Consider the following 13739-nt stretch of genomic DNA (forward strand, 5'->3'; position numbering starts at 1 on the left):
TTAGTTTTGTTACTTGTCAATATCACTATCTTGAGTTTTAAGTCCAGGAGCTCTAATGGTGAGATCATGTCCGCTTAATTGGATTTATACAACAGCCTGCCAGGGAAACCACATGGGGTTATTTAATACTTTTTATAATCCCTCCTGATCGCTCTCAAATCAATGCCTTCCTCAAAACTGCTTCTAATCCTCACCACTTGAAATGTATAGTCCCTGTAATGAGTTCTACCTGGATCCTCCACCTCGGGCGCTTACCGACTCCCATTTATTCTGCAAACAATAAACTACCGGAAACGTGGCTCCCCCTAGCTCAAGCATTCCCAATAGCACTCTTGGAGCTCGAAGTCCACACTCACCCTGGCAATCCCAGGTCCTCTATAACCTGGCTCCCCAGTTTACCAATGTAATTTTCTCTCTGAATTTGTTTTTTATCTATTTATTTTTAATTGGAGGACAATTACTTTACAATTATTGGGTTGGCTTCTGCCATACATCAACATGAATCAGCCATAAGTATGCACATGTTCCCTCCCTCCTGAACCTCCCTCCTACCTCCCACTGTATCCCACTTCTCTAGGTTGTCACAGAGCACTGGGACTGAATCTGCATCTTTGGCTTCAGTTAAGCTCCTCTCTTCTTCACACTTCTTCAAACACATCTTGAATAGCCGAGATGTCAGCAAGCACATCCATTAACACGGAGCTGAGTGTCTCGAGGCCCGACTCCCGGTCTGGCCACTTGGTGACTTTCTCACCCTCCCCCATCCCACCCCTCTAGGTCAGCTGTGACTGTACTAATGTCACTGAACTGTACACCTAAAAGTGGTTAAAATGGTAACGTTTATGCTCTGTACATTTTACTTCACACACAAAAAAGTACATCCAAATCATCAAGGAACAAATAATGTGTTTCTTCTTCCCTTGAAAGTCCAACCACAATACTGATTACTATCGACACTGCTTGATGAAATTAGCAACTATTGGCTGCATAAGGATAGTAATAATATTTACATTTACAGATCATTGTGCGGTCTACAAAGCCCTTTCGATGGAAACTAGTTTGACCATTTGATTCTGAAAAACTATGAGGCAAGAAAGACAGGGAATCCCTTATCTGTATTTTCCAGATGAAGAGACACAACTCTAAAGGTTTAGTGACTTAATTATGGCCAAACAGAGGGTACCAGGCGGAGTTGAGGTTCATCTAGGGCTCATGAATTTCAGACACTTCACAGGCCCTTGGTTTCATCATTCACCTTGCTGGAACGATTCTCACCTTTTATTCCCCAGGAAAAATTTCTGCAGGAATGTACTCCAATGTGCAGGGTAGAAGAGCCCACACCTGCATCCTAAACAAACAGGTGCTCATCAGAACATGGAAAGGGGCAACTGGCAGTTTCTGAAGTCTCTATTTAATCGGGACCTGTGGGCAGCTACTCCCACACAAGTGTCCTTCCCCACTGCCTGACCCCACACGGCAACATTTTAGTCTGATGGCAGGACTGACAGCCGGTGCACTGAGGTGAACGGTGAGCTGGTCCATCTAAATTGTGAATACACAGAACTTGAATTTCTTTAGAAACAATGAGAAATGATCAGAATTCTGAATGTGGAATAAGTGAACAACTCTCTTATTGACAATGAACAGAAAAGTGTATTGATCACCTAGCTCTTACAGATTAAGGATGGAAGAAGCCTTTATGTATTGAAACACGCAGTCACTTCCTTAAAAGGCCAGTTTTAGCCTTGCAGGGTGGTGAAGGACAGCACTCTGTGCCCACGGAGATAGCACACATATTCAGAATTGCTGCTCTGACAAGTCACCTCCCAATTAAGCCACTGTTGAATTAAAGGCTGAATGTGCTCTTTGCTTCCAAGAGAAACTTATTTCTAAGCACCAAAGATCTAGAAGTTTTAAAAGTCCACTGAAGAGAGCCCCATTTACATGAATACAAATATTCTCAAATACCCCTGGAAACAGCAGGGGAGAACTCTGAAGCACCTGTACACACTCTTGCTAAATTCAACATCTTCTAAACTGTGGCGAGAGCACGGTGCGTCCTCAAAAAATTAAAAGCGATTTATTGCCTGCCACAAGAACCAGAGATTTCACTTCTTGGTACACAATCAAAAAAAAAAAAACTGAAAGCAAGGTCAAGAAAAGGTATTTATATACCCATGTTCACAGCACTGTTTACAATAACCAAAAGGTAGAAGCAACCCATGTGTGAATCAATCAATGGATGGATGGGTAAACAAAATATGTGGTCCATACAGTCAGTGAATTATTATTCAGCTTTAAAAAGTAAGGAAATTCTGACACGTGACAGAACATGGATGAACCTAGAGGACAAGATGCAAAGTGAAATCAACCAGACACCAGAGGGTAAATAGTGTATGATTCCAGGAGGAGGTCCCTAGAGGTCTAATTCATAGAGACAGAAAGTAGAAGGGTGGTTGCCAGGAGCCAGGGGTGGGGGGAATAGAAAATTATTGTTCAATGGGTACAGAGTTAAATGAGTTTTTGCAAGAAGGAAAGAGTTATGCAGACTGACTACACAATATGAATGTGCTTAACACCACTGAACTGTACTTTTTAAAATAGTCAAGATGACAAAATTAATGTAAAAACAAAAAAAGAAACCTCTCGTCACACACACACAGCACTATACTTTTACTAAGTCCTTCTGTAGTGAGGAATTCCATACCAGAGAGCAAGGATTACCACAGTCCATGAGACTCTGTGAACTGTGGATATAATTAGGCCCCACATCCATTATAACACTACAGACGTCATCATGTGTTACCAGCATCTGTTGACAGATCTCATACCCGGCATATCACTGAAACGGCAAGTGTGGAGAAGGTAGCCCACAATAGAAACAATGGCATTTTATCCTTGTCCTGTTCCAGCAGTTTGGCTCATAGGACATAAATAGAGGCCACTGCTCTGGCTGTCGCGACCTCACAGCTCAGAACTATTTTATTGCCTCGAGTGGGTTCTCTATAAAAAGTAGAAAATAGAGGATCTTCTGGATCTGTTCAGGTCCATGTCCTAATGGAAGCTTCCTTCTGTTTTGTTTTTGCCTAATGTTACAACACAGCACTCAACCTACCTGAGAAAAAAAATTAATTCTCACTTTTTAGCATTTTTCTGTACTAGGACCAGGATATGTCTGTTTTTCAATAATATATTTCAAGTGTTATACAGTTTTAATAATATATTCACATAGGAACCCCAAACTTTAAAAAATTACAAGGAAATTATATCCCCAAACAGCATGTATTAAAAATTATATATAATTATACATTGTATGTAAAATAATTAAAAACTATGTATACATATATATATTATATACATATATGTATATATGACAAATGACATATGTCTATATGGCTTTTGGAAATTAAAATCAACTCACCCTGTACTGTAATTTTTAAAAAATCAATAGAAACTGTTGTGATTAGACTATTACTTTCAAAAATGATGGGCAGACTACCTATCATGAGGAAAAAAAAAGCAATCTTTGCAAGACTTAAAACGTAAAAAAAAAATCCATGAAAAGAATGTAGTAATCAAAACCGTGGAAAACTTTTTTAAAAAGAAACACACTTAAAAATTAAAGCAACGATTTAACTTATTTCTGACTGATGATGCATCCATCAGCCCAGATGACACAATAATAATAAATAGTAATATTCCTCAGGCCAGGTGTTTCCCTCACAATAAGTCATTTTAAAAACTGTAGAAGGTCTGAAATTTTATTCTCCTCTATTGACTCAACTTCCACTTATTACTCTCATTCCACTGTTTTCAAGAAGGTAGGGACTCAGAGGGAGAATGAAATGTAGCTAAACTGGACCTTTCAAATAAATAACTTATTAAGTGGTCTCCTTAACAGAGAAATGACAACAAAAGAAAAATCTGGATTTGAACATATTTGGTTATTTTATAAATAACCAAAAAGCCCTCTAAAATGGTTATTTGATATTCATCCAAATATGAGACCTCTCTGCTTCTGTTTGTTAGGAGCATGGGATGTGTTTCCTGCAGCCAGACACTTATTCACCAGGCACTATCAGATAATCACCCACTGTGGCAGCTACACAGAGCATTCCCATGCACTCATATGGTCAACAGACGTTATCCACTTAAAAGCAGGCCCTTAGAAGGGAAACCCACTTTGCCCCACCCCAAGAAAAACAGGGGGTGAAAAAGCATAGGGCACTTTGCTTCTGCCAGGACACTGTCATCAGAAGGTTGGGTGAGCAGGTCTGCGCTGGCATCCCTGACCCGGCCAGGCTCTGCGCCCAGTCAAAAGGAGGCGGGATTTAGCCTCCTGGTGAGCAGTCGCTAGAGTTCTAGCCAAGGGGATCAAGAAGAAACCTTGAAATAGTGGAATGTTCCATTGGGCCCCCAGAGAGCGCCAACTCTGGGGGAGGGATGAGCAGGGAACTTTCAGAGCTGGCTGACTCCCTAGTCCCTGGTGCTTACCTCAACGAACCATAAATAGAGTGTGAAATAACTTTTATGGGTGAATGTCTGGTGATCACACAGCATCCCTCTCCAAGAAGCCCTAGAACATTTAAGAAATGATTTCCAGTTCTTCTTTGGGGCAGCCCTGTGAAAATCGGAATGAAGCTGATGTTCATTTGACCTCCTTTATTTGGGGAGGAATAGGGGGGCCTTACTGAACACAAAGGGACCAGGAAATAACTCTGTGGTGAAGATCACAGACTCGAGGGGTCAGGAGCCGACCTGAGACTCTTTTCAGATTCTGGTCTAATGCGGGTTAAAACTGAAACGCCCGCACCGTTCTTCCCTTAACATTTTTCGTTTTGTAACTCTTGTGTGACACACGCGCGCACCCACGCACATGCGCGCGCGCACCCACGACGCCCAGTTCCGTGACCGTCCCTGGACTTTATCTCCTCTCTCCAGGGGCACCGGGGCTTCTAGGACACGGGACCACACAGCCCTCCGCCAAGCGCCCTCCCGCTAGTCCACCCGGCCAGCGGCGACCCCGCGCGGGCGGCCCCCCGGGTAAGGGGACACACGGACAAGCGGGTCGAGCCCGCAGACGGTGAGCACGCGACCCCGGCTGACCTTCCTCTGCTGCTTCTCCCAGGCGGGGTCGAGGAGCAGGTCGCGGTCCCACTCCTCCTCCTGGATCATGTACTCGTCATCCTCGTAGACGTAGTTGTACTGCACACCAGGCTCGATCTGGTTCATGGCGCTCGGTGGTCCGGGCGGCGGCGCGGCGCGCGGGGTCGGACTGGCGGGCGGACGGGCGGAGACGCGGCGGAGCCGGCGAGGCGCGGGCGGCGGGCAGGCGGGCGCGGGCTGACCTTCGCGCGGTCCTCTCGGGGCGGTACGCTGGGCGCTGGGTCGCGGGCGAAGCACCAGCTCGGGCTCCGAGCGGCTGCCGCGCCGCTTAATACCCGCGCCGCCCGTCACGTGGCCGCCCGGCCGCGCCCCCGCCCCGCCTGGGCCTCCGCCCGCGCCCGCCAGCGTCGCTCCGAGCACGTGCTGGCTGGCGGCGGGGCCGGGCGACTCGCGTCCGCACGCCCGGTGCTACCCCAAACCTGCCGCACGGCGAGCTGAGTCCACCGGCACCAGCCCACGCCTCCCATCTACCCTGAGGCTTACGGCGCGGAAGGACTTGCCCGGCGCCCGGGTGGGTCACGCGGCTGCTTGGGTGTTCGGGGATCAGAGGACCGGACCGACACACATGGCTTGAGTCCCTGACCACCGCCCCCCTGCCCCACCCCCCGGCACATCTGTGTTGTCCAGCGTATTCACGTTTGCCTTGTGTTCCCACCTATTCCTAGATTCCACACACACACACCCCTAAAAAGTAAAGTTTAGAAGCTACAGACTCCCTTTTCTTCTTAACTCTCCTCCCTTGCCCTTACCTGGGGAAATCAAGGCAAAGGACTTGGACCAACCATGTTAAAAAGTCAGGAACCAAACCAAAGGCAGAAAGTGTCTGCTCTCACCTGCCAGTCGTAAATTTGAAACGACTGACAATGGAGGACAAGCAGCCAGCTTCATGTTACGTGTTCATCTCCCCCTGATGTGTTGCACTTAAGCCTTTTCATCCCGACGGTCCTGGCTAGCTGTTTCCTGTCCCTTGTGCCCGTGCAGGAACCAAGACGAGGTCCCTTGAAGAGAAGATTGTGTTAGGCCCTGGGAATCCAGAGGGCGACCAACAGGCCAGGCACTTGCTTCCTGCAGCTTGTGTCCAAAGTGAATAAAAGTTGCCCACAGGCTACATAACTGTGGTTCAGGGCTACTAACTTGTTGACAGATTTCAAGCTGAAAATATGCCTGGATTTATCATTGTTCCTTAGAATTTTTTCTATCACTTAGTTTTATTGTTTTTAGCTTTCTGCCAAAAGGCTTTGACAAATTCACAAATACATCATGCTAACGTTTTTAAACATGTTTTTAAACAACATGTCCACTAAATGTTCATTTTTAAACAAGACGTCCACTAAAATATGAACTCTATGAGACCAGGGATTTAGTCTCATTCATGGCCGTAATCCCCAGAAATTAGAAATATGGCTACCATATACCATACACTAGGTGCACAAGTGTTTGTTGATGAAATAAGTATCCTTAGAAACAGTGACTGAACTAATTTGCTGGGGTTTAAATTTAAAATTTTAGTTTTGGATTAAAATCATAATCTCTCAACAAGTTTATGAGTAAATTTTAACTATTAGGACCAACAACTACAAAAACTGTTCATATTAGGCCTTGAAAATTGTGGGGACCTCAGGTTCCAGATGAGAGCTATTAAAAGACTTCAGATTTACAATCCTGCCTGAAACAACTAAAATCTGAGGGGAAATATATTAAGCAAAGCATTTTAAGACACTGAAGGATAATGATCCTTGAGAGGCAGAAAACAAATAGCGTGTGTCCCAGATTATCACCTGGAAAAGATTCCAAGATGTATCATAAAGGGAATAAATGGGACACAGGTATAATTCAGTGGTCTTCCTGAACTGTAAGTTCAGAGAGACCAATGCAGCTAGAATTTGCAAGGCCAGTTGCAGAAGAGGAGATGGCTGCAAAGAGCGAGAACCCTGGAGACTTGCAGAGGGTCTCCCTTGAGTCTGATCAGTGAATGCGTGGGAGAAAAACATTTGAGGTCAGGAAAGAAGCACCCACAAAGATTAGAAAGAATGATGGTTACAATTTACAGAAGTCTAGGAATAGTTTCCATTTCCCATTAACTAGAGGGGAAAACCTTATAATTTACAGAGCATCAGATGGAGTATTCAGAAGTGAGGGTTTGGGAAAGAGGCTTTAGGCTTAAACTAAATAATGCATACTGGTTGTTGTTCAGTCTCATTCACGTCTGACTCTTTGTGACCCCATGGACTGCAGCACACCAGGCTTCCCTGTCCCTCACCATCTCTCGAAGTTTGCTCAAACTCATGTCCGTTGAGTCAGTGATGCCATCCAATATCTCATCCTCTTCTGTCCCCTTCTTCTCCTGCCTTCAATCTTTCCCAGCATCAGGGGTCTTTTTCAGTGAGTCAGCTCTTTGCATCAGGTGGCCAAAGTATTGGAGCTTCAGCATCAGTCCTTCCAAAGAATATTCAGGGTTTATTTCCTTCAGGATTTACTGGTTTGATCTCCTTGCAGTCCAAGGGACTCTCAAGTTTTTCTCCAACACCACAGTTCAAAAGCATCAGTTATTTGGCACTCAGCCTTCTTTAGGGTCCAACTTTCACATCAGTACATGACTACTAGAAAAACCATAGCTTTGACTATATGGACCTTTGTCGGTAAAGTAATATAATGTCTATGCTTTTTAATATGCTGTCTAGGTTTGTCATAACTAGATGTATTGGTGCTACTTGAAAAAGCTCCAAAGCAAGATCTGAAAGAGTCAAACTGTTTCCAAGTCACATAATTGCATCCCAGAAAAAAACTTAAAAATACACATAGGAAAATAAAACTGTTCAACACTTACCGAGGTAAAAATGGCAGTTTCTGGCACCTATCAAATACTACCAAGTATGTAATGAAACAGGAATGTATGATCCATAATGAGAACAATCAATTAAAACTGATCTAAAATTTACACATGATAGAGTTAGTAGAAAAGAACACTGGAAGCAACTATTACTGTATTCCATGTACTCAGGAAGCTAGTGGAAAGATTGAACATGCTATGTAGAGACATGGAAGATTAAAAAAAAAGACCCAAATTGAATATCTAGAAATGGAAGTACAATCAGTTCAGTTCAGTCGTTCAGTTGTGTCCGACTCTTTGTGACCCTATGAATTGCAGCACGCCAGGCCTCCCTGTCCATCACCAACTCCCGGAGTTCACCCAAACTGATGTCCATCGAGTCGGTGATGCCATCCAGCCATCTCATCCTCTGTCATCCCCTTTTCCTCCTGCCCCCAATCTCTCCCAGCATCAGAGTCTTTTCCAATGAGTCAACTCTTCGCATGAGGTGGCCAAAGTACTGGAGTTTCAGCTTTAGCATCAATTCTTCCAAAGAACATCCAGGACTGATCTCCTTTAGGATGGATTGGTTGGATCTCCTTTTAGTCCAAGGGACTCTCAAGAGTCTTCTCCAACACCACAATTCAAAAGCATCAATTCTTCGGGGCTCAGCTTTCGTCAACAGTCCAACTCTCACATCCATACTTGACCACTGGAAAAACCATAGCCTTGACTAGATGGACCTTTGTTGACAAAGTAATGTCTCTGCTTTTGAATATGCTGTCTAGGTTGGTCATAACTTTTCTTCCAAGGAGTAAGCGTCTTTTAATTTCATGGCTGCAGTCACCATCTGCAGTGATTTTGGAGCCCAAAAAAATAAAGTCTGACAGTTTCCACTGTTTCCCCATCTACTTCCCATGAAGTGATGGGACCAGATGGTATGATCTTCGTTTTCTGAATGTTGAGCTTTAAGCCAACTTTTTCGCTCTCCTCTCACTTTCATCAAGAGGCTTTTTAGTTCCTCTTCACTTTCTGCCATAAAGGTGTTGTCATCTGCATATCTGAGGTTATTGATATTTCTCCCAGCAATCTTGATTCCAGCTTGTGCTTCTTCCAGCCCAGCGTTTCTCATGATGTACTCTGAAAGTACAATATCTGAGATGAAAAATACCCTTAATGGGGAGCTTCCCTGGTGGTCCAGTGGTTAAGAATCTGTCTTCCAAGTGCAGAGGATGCAGGATCAATCCCTGGTTGGGGAACAAAGATCCCACAGTCTGCAGGGCAACTAAGCCCATGTGCCACTACTAGAGATGCCCACACACCGCAATTGAGACCTGATATAGCCAAATTCATAAATAAATGTTTTAAAAATACCCTCAGTGGGGTTCACTACAGGGTAGATAGACATTGGCTAAGAAAAGATGAGTGAACTTGAACACTTAGCAATAGAAATAATCCATACAAACATGGAGAGAGAGAAAAAAATAAGCAGAGGAGTGAGATGGCAAAATTTCAGGCAGTCTAATGTTTGTATAGTTGGAGTCCCTAAAGTGAGATAATAGAGAAAAAAAAAAAAACTTGAAGGAATAACAGCTAAACTTAAGTTAGTAAAGAGACTTTCTACTTCTGGCCAACATGGAGCAATAAGGGCTGAAATTACCTTTCCTCTTTTTTAAAAAAATATTTATTTGGCTGCATCGGGTTTCTTTGTTGCTTATTATTTTTAGTTGCATCGCGTCTAGTGGTGATGTGTGGGCTCAGTAGTTGCGGCACGTGGGCTTAGTCACTCCACAGCATGTGGGATCTTAGTTCCCTGCTGCTGCTGCTGCTGCTGCTAAGTCACTTCAGTCGCATCCGACTCTGTGCAACCCCATAGACGGCAGCCCACCAGGCTCCCCCGTCCCTGGGATTCTCCAGGCAAGAACACTGGAGTGAGTTGCCATTTTCTTCTCCAATGCATGAAAGTGAAAAGTGAAAGTGAAGTCGCTTAGTTGTGTCCAACTCTTCTCGACCCCATGGACTGCAGCCCACCAGGCTCCTCCATCCACCTGACCAGGGGTCAAATCTGAGTCCCTTGCATTGCGAGGCAGATTCTTAACCACTGAATCACCAGAGAAGTCCCTCACCTTACCTCGTGAAACAAGAAGGGAAAAAAAGAAAATGACAGCATATGAAACAATGGTTTTCCCGTAACAACAGATATCATGTAATGAAGGACAGGAATCCTGAGATGGGAAACAAACCAAGGGAGTTCTGTAACTGCCTCAGTTTGTATCCCTGAGAGAGCTTGCAGACCAGACCTTTGAGGTAGAGTCCAAAAGGCTCCCTGAGTTGCGAACATGAAACTGAGAGTCCAGGGAGAAGAAGGCAGCAAGTATTCGTAGGATAAAGTATCAGAGAGGAGAGGACCACACACAAGGAGAGGGCTCTGGACATCTTCCGGACTTCTGAGTTTCCCATCTGAGTGCATACTGATCAGAACATGCTTGAGAGGAAGCCACCCGTGTTCAAGGAAAGAGCCATCTGAAAGGATTAGAGGGAATAGTGCATGGCATTCACACAGGACCAGGTGGGTGCCTGCTCCAGCTCCAGGACTGCAAATACATTCAGTTCACAGAGCATTGAGTAGAGGACCTAGGAGGGTCTTTATATATTTTTTTTTAATTGCCATTTTAACCATTTAAAAATGATTTTCTTTCTTATGGCTGTGCCAGGTCTTAAGCCTGTTGTGCTCAGGCTTTCTCTAGGTGCAGTGAGCAGGGGCTACTCTCTAGTGGGCGCACAGGTTTCTCATATGGTGGCTTCTCTTGTTAAGGAACAAGGGCTCTAGACGCATGGGCTCAGTTGTTGTGGCCCACAGGCTAAGTTGCCCCAAGACATGTGAGATCTTCCCAGACCAGGGACTGAACCCATGTCCCCTGCATTGGAAGACGGATTCTTAACCACTGGACCACCAGGGAAGTCCCTAGGGAGATCTTACTTCAGTAGTGTAGAATGAATTTGTCCTAGACAAGTAGTAATGTGGACGTAATTATTTCTAGATTAAGCCTAGAATGACCACTGCTCTTCCCTAAAAAAAATAAATAAATAAATAAAACAATCACAAATTTATAAAAGCAAGGCTCAAAAGGATAAAACTGTTTCCAAGTAACTGTTTCTAAGTAACTGAACTACATCACAGAGCAAAGCTCAAGATTTATAAAGACGCAAAACCATCCAGCACTCAGCAAGGTGAAAGTCGCAATTTCCAGCACCCAGTCAAAGATTCCCACATATGCAAAGAAGCATGAAAACACAACCCATAGTGAAAATAGCAAGCAATTAAAACTGACTGAGGGCTGACACAGATGTTAGAGGTAGAGGTAGAGTCCAGAGGGTTCCCTGAGTTGAGGACATGAAGCTGAGAGTCCAGAGAGACGAAGGCAGCAAGGATTCATAGGATAAAGTATCAGAGAGGACAGGGCCACACACAGAGAGAGGGCTCTGGGCATCTTCTGAGTTTCCCATCTGAGTGCCTATTAACTCTAAAAACAAGGGGAGGAGGTGTTAGAAAGTATTTTTTTTAACTGAATGAAGATGAAAACAATATATCAGAAGTTGTGGGGTGCCATTAAAGCAGTGTTTAAGAAGGAAATGGCAACCCACTCCAGTATCCTTGCCTGGAAAATTTCATGGACACAGCAGCCTGGTGGGCTGCAGTCCATGGGGTCGCAAAGAGTCAGGCACGACTGAACGACTAACACTTACTTACTTAAGGGGAAATTTATAGCACTAAATGCTTATATTAGCAAAGAAGGATCTTGCATTGATAACCTCAGCTCTTACCTTAAAAACAGAAAAAAAGAACAGACATTAAAACAGTTATAATAACTGTATTCCATATGTTTAAAAAGTTAAAAACAAAATGGAGGATACATATTTTTTAAGTATCTAAATGAAACTTCTAGAAATAAAATGACTTAAATCTGAGATTAAAGTATACTGGATGGGATTAAGAGCAGGTTAGAGATTGCAGAGGGAAAAAAGTAGTGAATTTGAAAGTATAAAAATAAAAAATTATGGGGACTTTCTTGGTGGTCCAGTGGCTAAGACTCCACATTCCCAGTGCAAAGAACTTGAGTTCAATTCCTGGTTGGGGAACTAGATCCCACATGCCACAACTCAGAGTTTGCATACCACAACTAAAGATCCCACGTGCTGCAACTAAGGCCCAGCACAGTCAAATAAATAAATATGTTTAAAAAAATAGAAGCTATCCGAAATGAAATAGAGACAGAAAAAAATAATCCAGGAGAATGAAAAGGACTTTAGTGACTTTATTGAGGGGGGGGGGCGGTAATCTACTATGGGTCCTGGGTATGACTACACATTCTTGCAGGTATACCAAAATTGCAGAACCCCAGCTGCTTTATTTACCCAGGCTATTTCTCACCATTATATTTGCAGTGAGCAGTCTTGACAGATGAGGTAGCATTCACCCTTAAACAAAGAGCAATCTTGCTTCTGCTATGAAAGTCTCAAGTCGCCAAGCTCAGTCTTCCTCTCCTATAACAAAACCCGCCATGGGGACAGGCTTCCAAAAGGGGCCTTTGAGTCACCCCAGTGGAACTTAGGGGTTATGGATAACTACCATGAGCAGCAAGACAGATCATATCCAAGGCCATAAAACAACTCTCAGTAAATTGAAAAGGATATATAAGTCTTACAAAGTATGCTCTCAAACCACAATAGAACTAAATTAGAAATCAAAAACAAAAAGACCTCTAGAATATCCCCAGATATTTAGAAATTCATGAACACATTTCTCGGTAACCCAAGAATGAAAGGAAAATTCAAAAGGGATATTAGGGACTTGCACGAGACCCCAGTTCAATTCCTAGGTCAGGAAATCCCCTGGAGAAGGGTTGGGCTACCAACTCCAGTATCCATGAGCTTCCCTGCTCAGATGGTAAAGAATCCACCTGCAATGTGGGGAGACCTAGGTTCAGTCCCTGGGTTGAGAAGATCCCTGGAGGAGGGCATGGCAACCAGTATTCTTGCCTGGAGATTCCCCATGAACACAGGAGCCCGGCAGGCTACAGACCATGGGGTCACAAAGAGTCGGACATGCCTGAGCCATTTTCAGCTTCAACAACAACTGGTGGTCCAGTGGTTAAGACTCTGAGCTTCCACTTCAGGAGGCATAGGTTCAATCCCTGGTGAGAGAACTAAGATCCTGCATCCCATGCCACTTGGCCAAAAAATAAAAAATAAAACTCTAAAAACAAGGAGGGAGGTATTAGAAAGTATTTTTTTTAACTGAATTAAGATGAAAACAATATATCAGAAGTTGTGGGGTGCCATTAAAGCAATGCTTAAGGGGAAATTTATAACACTAAATTCTTATATTAGCAAAGAAGGATCTGCATTAATAGCTCAGCTCTCACCTTAAAAACAGAAAAAAAAGAACAGAGTAAACAAAAAGTAAGCACAAGAAAGAAAAATAATAAAGATCATTGTAGAAATCAATAAAATAGGTAAAGCAGAAACCCAGTAAACTTAAAGCTGGTTCTCTGAGAAAATCAATAAAGTCGATACACTTCAAGCCACATTGTTCATCAGGGAAAAAAACATAAATTATTTATATTGGGAATGAAAGAAGTGGCATCATTACCAATTCTATATACTTTAAAAATATAATATGTGAATACTATTAACAACTGTATGCCAATAAATTCAACAGCTTAGATGAAATGGACAAATTCCTTTAATGACACAAACTACT

The 13739-nt window shown here is 43.5% G+C and overlaps 1 protein-coding gene across 1 annotated transcript in view; it reads right to left on the minus strand.

The window, feature by feature from the left end:
• The window catches only part of LOC120865406 (alpha-actinin-2), a 77986-nt gene extending 72727 nt beyond the window's left edge, over nt 1-5259 (minus strand). The window contains exon 1 of the mRNA XM_040242684.1: nt 5107-5259. Coding sequence (XP_040098618.1) covers nt 5107-5232 — 126 coding nt within the window. The 5' untranslated portion in view covers nt 5233-5259. The remainder of the gene's footprint in view (nt 1-5106) is intronic.
• Between the last annotated feature and the right edge of the window lie 8480 nt (nt 5260-13739).

This window comes from Oryx dammah, unplaced genomic scaffold (assembly GCF_014754425.2).
Source record: "Oryx dammah isolate SB20612 unplaced genomic scaffold, SCBI_Odam_1.1 HiC_scaffold_6, whole genome shotgun sequence".
Taxonomy (NCBI): Eukaryota; Metazoa; Chordata; class Mammalia; order Artiodactyla; family Bovidae; genus Oryx; species Oryx dammah.